The 11,665-nt window shown below is 35.3% G+C and overlaps 1 protein-coding gene across 2 annotated transcripts; it reads right to left on the reverse strand.

Moving 5' to 3' along the window:
• Window positions 1-2,352: 2,352 nt before the first annotated feature.
• On the reverse strand, window positions 2,353-8,417 carry LOC112750435 (transcription factor BIM2). Of its 2 annotated transcripts, XM_025799148.2 has the most exons (7): window positions 7,916-8,417; window positions 7,489-7,573; window positions 6,049-6,118; window positions 5,848-5,943; window positions 4,456-4,871; window positions 3,993-4,122; window positions 2,353-2,739 (listed from the first exon to the last, which is right to left on the reverse strand). In XM_025799148.2, exons 1-7 carry the CDS (start codon window positions 8,028-8,030, stop codon window positions 2,635-2,637), a joined length of 1,017 nt encoding a protein of 338 aa, XP_025654933.1. In that variant the 5' UTR covers window positions 8,031-8,417; the 3' UTR covers window positions 2,353-2,634. The 2 variants fall into 2 exon arrangements, with proteins under 2 accessions (XP_025654933.1, XP_025654934.1); XM_025799149.3 differs by lacking the exons at window positions 7,489-7,573; window positions 7,916-8,417 and adding an exon at window positions 6,552-6,912.
• Window positions 8,418-11,665: the final 3,248 nt, after the last annotated feature.

Consider the following 11,665-nt stretch of genomic DNA (forward strand, 5'->3'; position numbering starts at 1 on the left):
TTTAATACCCATGCTAACTTAGGCATCGGAGTCTCTTGCAGGTACCCCCACCCTCCGGTGACAAAGAATCAGCAGTGCAGCCAGTCCAACAAGTCGGACACGACAGCTCCGGCTGCCACCTACCAGCCGGACACGTCATCTCAGACCAGTGCAGAAGATCTCGTCCGAGATCGACCTACAGTTTCAGGTAGCCCTCGGAACAGTGGGACATCAAGTTCATTGCAAAGGAGTTGATAGATTTTCAGAAAATCCCAAGAGCTGCGATGAAGCTGGGAAGGGACAACATTACAGAGCTCTTAAGGACTTCTACTTCAAAATCGATAAAGGGAAGACTAACCCTCACTTTTGTGAAAAAACACCCATACATGTACATAAAGTGACGTTCTGACTTGTCAAGTCGGGGAAAACAAATCCTCTCTTTAGGGTCGGCAACTATAATCTCGTATTTCCTCTCATCCTCCCGTTTTTCACACAACCTATGATGTCTAGGAAGAGTCTTAGCATACTCATTATCAATAATGGGAATGGGAGTAAGAACAAACATATCTACCCAAGTTAGGTTGGACAGAACTTTAGAAGACATGTTGTGAATTACTAATTGAGACATAAAAGTTATACCTACAAATACAACAAAAGGAAAAAAAATCATCTCCACAAGTCGACAAGTCAGGCAAAAAAGAACTAGAAACATCATAGTTCCTATCACCTCTCGCATATAAACCAACCAAGTATGAAAATGACGCATTTACAGAAAGGAAAAAAGACACCATTTTAGGGTAATTAGAATAACACTTCAACATCACAACAATAAAACAAGTAAGGTTTCGAGATTTGCAAAGAGTAAGGAAAGATACAGAAATCACCAAGGCAGTTACCAACAAAAACCCATTACTAATAATATCTACGAAAAAAATTTCTCAACCACAAGAATATTATCTAATCAACATACAAGTTGCAGAAACCAAAGAACTAACCTTAAAAAGGGTGAGTAAACAGCAATGAGAATACAAATAGTAGGGACAGTACGATCGAAAATCACCAACAAACGAACAAAGACTCCCAAAGAAAAATCCAAGATAAAGAAATCTTGAAGAAGAAAAAGAAGTTACAAAGAGATTGAAGATATTCGAAGAAGGAAGATAGTGAGCGTAAATGTTTCCAAAAAAATAAAAAAGAAGAAAGAGAAATGGTTTTGGAAATTTATAAGGCACTAAGGACAAAAGAGTAAATTCATAATCCCTCATTTATGACTCGCGGTTACCAAGGTAACCGTAAGGTAACATGTGCAGGGTTATGAAGGGACGTAATATCTCAAATTCAAAAACGCGTCGAGTATCCGACCATGCCCCAAGGAAGGCAATTCACCCGAGCTAATGTTCAAATCCACAAGTAACCAGTCTGAACTACAAATATTCGAGTCCGACCTCTAAAAGCTCAGACTCAAATAGGGGTACTGTTCATACCATAGTTTAAAATGGGAGTGGATCCTCTCCAGTGGAATAAAAACTGGATGGTATCCAGTGTTTAATCTCACCTTTCATTGTTCTCTCTCTCCTCTTTAATTTTGGTCCCACTTGTAGAATTAAAGATGAGAGATCACACTTTATTCTCTCAAGTGTTAAAAAAACTGGAGAGGATCCATTTCCGTTTGAAATAAAGCTAGGCCCAAAAAGAATACAGGCCCACAAGAGATCAGGCCTCCTCCGCACCTACGCGACCTCATAGAGATCGGGCGCAACAACACTTGTATAAAGACCTACTTATCTAAATAAGTAACTACTTCCTAAGATATCTCCGATCCATATAGAAGGAGATCTCAACAACTTTCCTATCAAAAGGAAATGGCCATCCACCATCAAAGGGGAAACTACTCTAAAAGGTGGTTAACTATTCTACTATAAATACACTAACATCCTCAGGTATATTCAGAATCCAATCTACTAATAATCTGCCTAAAATCTTGTCTCTTGCATATACCACCTCCCACCTCTTTACGAAGAACTCGGACGACAACACCTCAACTCCAATAAAGTCGAACACTGTCACAGAGGGAGCCTGGACTTCACGTTCAGACCCAAACACAACCCAGTTTCAGGTAACCCTCGGAACAAAATCTATTCTTTTTCAGCAAGAATAATTCGGTCTACTCGGGTAACTCTTTTACCATTATTCATAAAAATTGTCTTATTGGGAAACAAAGTAGCTATCAATTTATTTTTTATTTTGGATAAAAAATTACCGCTGGAAGCCTGGAAGTCTCAAGATAATTCCTCAACATCAAACTAATGTTGAGTACTTTTGCTGCCTAGGAATAGGATACATACACCAAAGAAATGGAAGTATTTAACACAATTTTACCAACCCAAAAGCTACATAACACTAACTATAATTATAATATGTACCATACAAACAAAATACAAGATATGGCATATGACATGTCCAGTCACATAAGTCATCTCAACAATATTCCCACAATAACATTTGCGTTCTTAGGTTTTTGTTTCCAAAATGACCTCCTTCGTAAGTGAATTAGAAACTGGCCAAGGATGTACATTAACAGAAGGATATACCACGTTGGGAACCAGTGCAGATTCTGGATGACCCCTGCAGGAGTTGCCGAAAAGCCTGGAGAAATCACTTGAATGTTTTCAGACGTTTCTGAGCTTGGTCCGAGTCTTCACTGCCTGCATCTCTAAACTGTGCAAAAGCTTGGTTGCTGGAAGGAACCATGTCGTGATTCTGCACAACACGGAAAAATAAAATAAAATCTAGACTAAAACAGAATCAAAATGGATTATCATATCCCTGAGTATGAATCATATCAGTGATATAAATCACATCGAATCATACATGTACCGTAAGAATCATACACATTTGAGATACACTAACATGATAAAAAATACCGATAGCATGTTAAATCCTATCAAATTGAGAGACTCAAATCGCAAATGTAAGGTTCTAACTACCGTTAACTAAGCATGGTATCTAAAGTATAGGTCACTACCTATGAATAACTGAATACATGTTACATGTCCATGTCTCATCCAATTGAATTCGTCTCACACACTATACATCTCTTGCAGCACTCTATTGCAAAGTAGCATTAGAAGTTAGAAACCACAAATCAGCAAGCATTCACCACAGAACCAAGTAATTCTCAATCTTAGGTTTCAAGGCAAATGCCAACTATGTTTAGATTTGAATTAAACATTACATTGATCAATTTTTTTAAGTCAAATAGTTACCACTTAAGTAGATTATTCGTACAATATATATTCTGAGCACAGCAAAGGGGGATGGAATCTTTGATTAAAGAATGGCTCCCTTTATAACTGGCTTGTATTTAAAATATGTAACCTTATTACTTATACATAATATGCATGTATGACAATGCACACCCAAAAAAATGTATTGAGGATCATGATGGAAGAGAAGAAATAGTTTTTGCCTGCCCAAAACTCCAGAACTAGAACCAACTAAAGACACATCAAACATAATTATTTTCCAATAAGTGATCTTCACTAGTGCATAATTTTCAAGCCCTAACTATGTTGAAACCACTTCAAGCATATTAAAATTTAGGCAGAAATAAGTTTTTGGTCCCTATAAAATATCTGATTTTTGGTTTGATACTTATAATTTTGGGTCTTGCCCTAAGGGAATTGGTTAAGAGCACCATAAAAGAAAAATTTTATTGAATGCTACTAAAAAGATAAGGCACTTTTTTAGCTAAATCCCTGTTTTTTGGGTTTCAATCCAGCAAAATAAAAACTTTGAAAGGTATTAGTCCCTGCCAATAACAGTCTATTAACTACTAAGATGGCAAATAGAATTCCAATTCATATGATGATCTTAATTTTATATACAATGTTCCATAGATTGCATCAAAAAATAAAATAAAATAAAATAATAAAAATAAAAATTTCTCTTGGACATCTTGCTGACCAAAGGAACAAGTAAGATACGCTATATATGGTATAGCCTATATATACCTTGGGAGAAGAGGTCCCACAGCTTGGTCCATTGTTTGCTCGTTTTCCAAGATTAATCTGAACCGAAATGCTGGCCTGTGATAGATCTAAACCAGCACTCTGTAGTGCCTGAGTCAGATTGTTCAACAACCTGTTCTTCAAATAATTTTAATAATTGTTACTAAAGCTGATAAAAAGCCTTATAAACAAATGCGAGAAGATTAGAATTTCATTCAAGCCATACTCGTATTCATAACTATTGGAATTCTTTACAGCACTACAAGCATCACAGTATAAACAATGGCCATCATTTAATGCAAATGCCAATATATTCAGTCCTTATATCACAGTTTCTATTTGCAAACTTTAAATTTTAAAGACAAGGGGAAGAGCTAATAGAAGGTTAAGTGGTTCCCATTAAACAAACCATGCAGCAACAATAGACAGTTACAAAAAGTCAACAAAAGAAAAAGTAAGCACCCACCCTTGGGAGTACACACTAGAAATGCTGATTGTCCCTCCTTCAATAGTCAGCTCGTCCTGTTGGCTCAGTGGTTCACTAGCGGCAGGGCACTCAGTTGACTGCGCTTCTGAAACAGATCCCTGTAGAGGATGTGAAAGTACACCATCGCTTCTGACAGGAACAGACATGTTTGGGTGCATACCCAAGGGCAGAGCTATTCCCTTGCTAGCTAAATCAGTTTGTCCTTCGGATGCTTTGCTGACAATATCCCTACCCTGATCGGTGTCTATCATATTCTGGTTGCCGCTAAGCATAGTTGGAGAGATACTAATGTTGCTTTCGTCAAACTTTCCAGGAAAAGGTGACACCGGACCTGAACCATTCTTTATGGCTTGAGGTTGCCCAACAAAGCTTTGCACACGCCAATGGCTATTTCTCTGCAACATTAAGGTGAGTAAACAAGTTTAGAAAAATAAAAATAAAGGTTTAACATAAACTAGGTAGATCATGATAAAATACTGTACAGTATTCAACCAAAATAATAGCCAATAGGACTAAACAAAGTCCACTATAAGACAGCAAAAGTAGAAAGCCTCATTTGCAGGAAATAAATTTAATATAGTTAAAATCCAAGTAGGAAACTAGATCCCTAATTTTATTTTAAATACAGAAAAGGGTTGAATCAATTAGTGACACAACTCGAGAATAAGGGGCTAATACTTAAAATAGCCTTTGAAAGATCTTGCATAAGTCAATTTGGTCCCTAAAAGATACCAATGTGAGTCAAGTTAGTCATTCCATTAACTTTCTGTTGATGTGTCATTGATAATTGTTGACGTGTGAGGTAACATTTGCTACATACGACATTCTTAATGGGTTATATTGAACTTAACGTTGATATCATAATATGTCAGCTGAAAATTAAGGAACAATTTGACTAGCATTGGTATCTTTTAGGGACAAAATTGAAGCATTGAATCTTTTAGGGATCAAATTGACTCATGCATAATTTTTCAAGGACCAATTTGAACATTAACCCATATACTTTTATGACAACGAAACTAAAAAATCAAAGAGTGTGACTAATTTGGCAAACAATGCATAATAAAATATACAAAAATTACAAACCCAAACAGCTGTTCTAACAGATATGATCAATTAAGAACATAATTTTGAATTTCAATTTCGCTCTGTACTCTGAGTGTCATTTATTTTTCATCTGAATGTACACATATGAGCACAACCACCACAACTACATATAATAGGTTAAGCCAAAAGTCATATCATTGTTTTCTCCACACAAGAAAAGTGGTCTGAATTTGGGCTCAGCTACTTTGAAAGTACTATACGATGAGGGATTTGTATATAGTCAAAAGTACATGATCTAGAAACAATATAGTCTCTGTAATTTACCCATGGCATCAACTTTGAGGGTTCATGACCCCAACCTTGATATGAGCCTTCATACTTTTGTACCTTCTCCTGTAAGTACTGAACATACTCAATCACCTGAAAAAAGAAAGCAAAAATCAGCAAGTTCTAAAGATATATCCTATCCTAATTTAAATAGAGATAAAGTACAACTTATTATTTCCTTTCTGTATCACGATGTACCTCCAGTAAGAATGATGCTGTGTCCCTCTTTTGATCACTATGAGGTATGAGATCCCTCAATATCTGAAATCTGAAAAATAGATCACCAATATCTAGCTCAGCAACAAATTATGGTAATTTCAATTAAAAGCATATCAGGTTGAAAGAAAGAAACCAAAAGTCCCCAGGATTTGTTTGGATTTATCTTTGTTTCTTGATTTTATCTCCTGCATTTCTTGTTTACTTGATTTTGTGAAAACATTTCCTATTTTCATTCTTTGTTTTCTATTTTATTTCTCTGAACCCAGTTTTCTACCCTAAAAGACATGCAAGTATTCAAACTTGTCCAGTTGTCCATCCCCTATCTGACACAGAAAAAGCAAAATAGTGAACGCAACAAAAGAATACTACAGCATTGCACATTTTTGTAAGTTTAAAAATCTGGTGAATATTGGAACCAACCAACCATGCAATTTCAAAACAAAGATAGAGCCAATGACATCATCACTAAACAGTCAAGATACCCTTCATTCCTGGCTTGGAGTACACTGCAACTGCTGGCATGATTGGCATCCGTGACCATGCTGTTGTGGTGGTGCTTATGGAGGGATGTGGCTATCTACTACCTCGACCAGGAAGGAAGGGCTGCCAATAGACAGGGAATGGAGGGAGGTGCTAAGCCAAGTCACCTTCATAGCAGATAACTATGCCAACAGTGTTGACAGCTTGACAGCCAGAAGCTGACAGCAAAGCCAGTAGGGTCTAGGGACGTAATGGTGAATAAGGGTGGAGGAAAGTGCAAATGAGAGTCAGTGGTGGCTCTTTGGCACTATGTGTGAAACCTCACAGGTATGGGAGAAAGTGTCCGAAACTACAAATTTGCCACTGTACTAATGTGAAAATGCTGAAAACTATAGGATGTTATTTCCAAAATTTCCATACACAATCCCTACAACTTAAAATGAAGCTGGTGAACCAAACATAACATCTATAAGCAACCGAAAAAGATACCCTTGTTTTCCATGGAAATGAAAGTCAAACTAACCAAATGTGCTCTAACGTTTCTTTCATCACTTGTTTCTGTTATTTTCTTCACACAATGTTAAAGTAGAAAACATAGGAATGAAAACAAAAACCAAAAAACACAAACATTTTTGCCAACATTAGCAACTTCAACATGTAATCATGCCAAAAATGAAGTATTCAGAGAATTAAACAATTACATTCAACCTCAAACAATCCAGCAATAATAAACTAAAGTTGATTTTTTAATTGAATTCCAGGCAATCTACACTAGAAATCTCAATAAATTCCATCAATCATTTCAAAACACTGTCAGTTACACTCAGCAACAACACATGAAGCACGCAACATTTCAATTTACCATCATGGTTGAGGGCTCCAACATCAAATACACTGGCACTGAGGACTGAACTTATGACACTGGCCCGTTGCACATACCTCTCATTTATCTTGCTTCTTCTTCGCTGCTCAGTCACCGAATGTTTTGATCTTATCACGCTTGCTTTATCAACAGCTTTGGCATCTGCATTAACAAAGCCAGAAACTAAACATAACAACTGCAAATCTGTCCTAAGAACAACTCAAAATCACAAATGAAGAAGCAAACTCTTCATAATAATTAAATTCACCAAATATAACATATTTTCCCCCAAAATTAAAACTTCAAAATTGTAACTCAACATAGTCACCGTAACATATTCAAAACATAATTTAGGGAAATGAAAAAACAACCACCAACACCACCTTTTCACACAACCTCGTACGACACACATAAAACACCTTCAAACAAATGGATCTAAGGCTAACATAAGAGCAAGGCCCTAACATGTTACACTAAAAAAAAAAGATTAAAAAACGGAGTTGCCTTTGTTGGTGTTATTGGCGTTATTAGGGGCAGAGGAAGGGCCTTGTTTCTTAGAAGAACCGAATTCCTCTTCGTCGTACTCTTCCTCTTCTTGGTTCCCTTTCCCTACCCTCATTGTTCTACAAAAAGAAATGATTAGAGCTTTGGGGGTACCCAGATGAGAAATCGATGAGAAATCACAGGGGAGAAGAAGGAAAAACAAATTGGGAAATTTAGGAAAGAAAAAAGGGGCTTAGATTGGGGGCGAGGATGAACAATTTGTGCGAGTTTTTGGAAGAAAAATGATAGGTTTGTGTTGTGGGGGTCGACGGTGTGGGAATGTTCTTCTGATTTTGGGTCTCCGGCAGAGTACATCAGTCAGTCACCAGAGATAGAGAGACGGAGAGGAAGAAACGATAGCATGTGGCTGGGCTCATGCGCATCTCGTGACCCCTTCATTTTTTTTTTTTCCCTTGTTTTTATGCGTAAACTCCCCATTTACTTCTTGACAAATGTATAATTCATTATTATTTTTATTAGAATTTAATCTTAATGTATTAACCTTTATATAAAACTACCGATTCAATAGGTTCTATTGAGTTAAAAAAATATTTTTATATTTTTATTTTTAAAATTATAAATTTAATATTAATAATTAAAAATAAATTATAAAAAAATAAAATATTTTAAATTATTTAATATATATAAAAAATATAAAATAAATAAATTTAAATTATAAAATAAAACAAAAATATGTTATTATTATTGATGAACGTGTTTTTTGCTAGTAAAGAATTTCACAAATAAGTTTTGGTTGTAAGTATAGTTTTTAAACCAACAAAGAATCCTTTCGTACAAAAATTTAGTTGTCACAAATAACAAACTCCTAATAAAATTGATAACCGAAGTATTTAAACATCGGGTCGTCTCTCAAGAAATTGCAGGGAGGTGTATTTATTATTGATTATTGAAGATTATCTTTTTGGGGTTTTTGAATAATGAACAGGAAAAGTAAATTGTAAGAATTAAAGTAATAACTAATAAAGCTCTTAGCAAGGTATGAGAACTGGAAATCCTATTCTAGTTATCCTTATCAATTGTGATGAGAATTGTTCATTACTCCCACTTAGTTAACCCTTAATAAATAAAGGAAAGTCAAGTGGACTAATTAGCTTGATTCCTAAGGAAAGACTAGCTTTAGAGGGATCCAAATCAACCAGCAAATTCCAATTATCAATCAACAAAGGAGTTTGATAACTAAGTGTCACCAATTACTCAACCAAAGCCAAAAGGAGAGAAATCTAAATATTGAAAGCATCAATCACATAAACTGAAGAAAGCAATCATAAATCTGAAATACCTCAAATTGCATTAAATAAAGAAATCAAATCTAACATCGAGTTCATAAACCAAATTGGGAAAATAAACAAATTAAAGTAATAGAATAAATAAAAGTAGAAGAGAAACTAAATTAAAGGAACATTGAACCTGGAATTGAGAAGAAGTAAACCTAACCTAAGAGAAATTCTAAATCCTAAATCCTAAAACCTAGAGAGAGGAGAGCTCTCTCCTCTCTCTCTCTAGAAAACTACATCTAAAACCTCAATTGTGAATAATTGAGAAGTTTCTTAATGAATGAATGCATTCTCCCACTCTATAGCCTCTAATCTGTGTTTTCTGGGCCAAAAACTGGGTCAAAAATAGTCCAGAAATCGCCCCCAGCAATTTCTGATACGTCCAGCACACGGCTCTGTCACGCGTACGCATCGTCCACGCTACGCATGGATTGAATTTTTGCCAGTCACGCGTACGCGTGATCCACGCGTGCGCATCGCCTAACAGTGTGGTAACTATGGAAAATTATATATCGTTTCGAAGCCCCGGATGTTAGCTTTCCAACTTAACTAGAACCGCCTCATTTGGACCTTTGTAGCTCAAGTTATGGTCAGTTAAGTACAAAGAGGTCAGGCTGGACAGCTTAACAATTCCTTCAATTTCTTGTATTCCTTCCACTTTTGCATGCTTCCTTTCCATCCTCTAATTCATTCCTGCCCTATAAACCTTGAAAACACTTAACACACATATCATGGCATCGAATGGTAATAAGAGAGGATTAAAATTAGCTAAATTAAGACCAAAGAAACATGTTTTCAATCATAGCACAAAATTAGGAAGGAAAATGTAAAACATGTGAATTGTATGAATAAGTGTGTAAAGGCTTGATAAAAACCACTCAAATTAGCACAAGATAAACCATAAAATAGTGGTTTATCAATCTTCCCACACTTAAACATTAGCATGTCCTCATGCTAAGCTCAAGAGAAGCTATAAGAGAGTGAAGAGGAATGGTAAAACTTATGAAATGCAACCTATCTATATGAATGCAACTAAATGCAGAATGCTTTTTCCTACTTGGTTAAAAGCAAACAAATTTTTCAAGACAAACATAAATCTGATTCCACTAATTCAAATCATACAGTAAAGAGAAGTAGACTTGTAAGAAGACAGATCATGAAAGTAGAGAACATAGAATCAAGCATTGAACCATCACTGGTAGTGTATACGCACTCAAATCTCTCAAGTGTCTAAGGTTAATTCACTCTACTCTTCTCTAGTCATACTTTCTAAAACTTTGTTCTTCATCTAACCAATCAACAAATATTTAATGTACCAATGCAAATATCATGAGGTCTTTTCAAGGTTGTAATGGGGCTAAGGTAAGGGTGAGGATATATGTATGGCCAAGTGAGCTGAAATATGAATCTTTAATTAACCTAAGCTTTCACCTAACATACACACATACTCTATATAACTCTAAAATCATGCTTGGCTACCCAAAATTTCCACTTTTGTATATTTCACATACTCATATACCAAATATTTCTTTAATTTTTTCCACATATGCATTGATCTTTTATTAAACTTAACATTGGGGTAATTTTGTCCCCTTATTTAATTACTTATTTATTTGAATATTTTTTATTTTTTTTTATATGGTAAACATGAAAGCAAACATAACATATCAATGCATATTTTTTTTTTTGTTTCACATGAGTAGGCACTCAAATTCTCAATATTTTGTCAATGAAACACTGTACACTTTTATCAACCCAAGTTCCCACAGTTTCCCACACTTAATTGGCACACAATCTCTATCTTAAGCTAACCAAAGATTCAATTAGGGTAGTTAATTATTTTTTCGCTTAACGCTAGTGATGTGGTAAAATATAGAACAAATGGGGATTAAAAAGCTCAAGGTGGTAAACAAAGGTGATTGAAAAGGTAAGCTATTTGGGATAAGTGAGCTGATAACAAATAATGGCTTCAATCATATGCAAGCATGTAAATATACTAAACAATAGACATATAGAATGGAACAAAATATAGATTGTAATCATAGAGAAGAAAACACAAGAATAAAATATTATGGTTAAATAATGTAACCATGTTACTAAGCTCAAATCTCATAGGTTGTGTGTTCTTAGCTATAATTCATGTTCCAATTTACAGTCTTCAAACAAGTTTGACAAAAAGTTTTAATTTAAATTAGTGAAATGCTATAAAAAGGGTCTTGAAAAAGAAAATATTACTTCAGCCAAGTAGTAGCTAAATGCACAAAATCAAACAAACATGCAGTCAAACATGCAAATGCAACAACTAATAAGGAAAATAAAATATTGTGTTGAGAAGAAATTAACTAACCAACGGAAGTCAGTATCGACCTCCCCACACTTAAAGATTGCACCGTCCTTGGTGCACGCTAAGATGTGC

The sequence above is a fragment of the Arachis hypogaea genome, chromosome 15 (assembly GCF_003086295.3).
Source record: "Arachis hypogaea cultivar Tifrunner chromosome 15, arahy.Tifrunner.gnm2.J5K5, whole genome shotgun sequence".
Taxonomy (NCBI): Eukaryota; Viridiplantae; Streptophyta; class Magnoliopsida; order Fabales; family Fabaceae; genus Arachis; species Arachis hypogaea.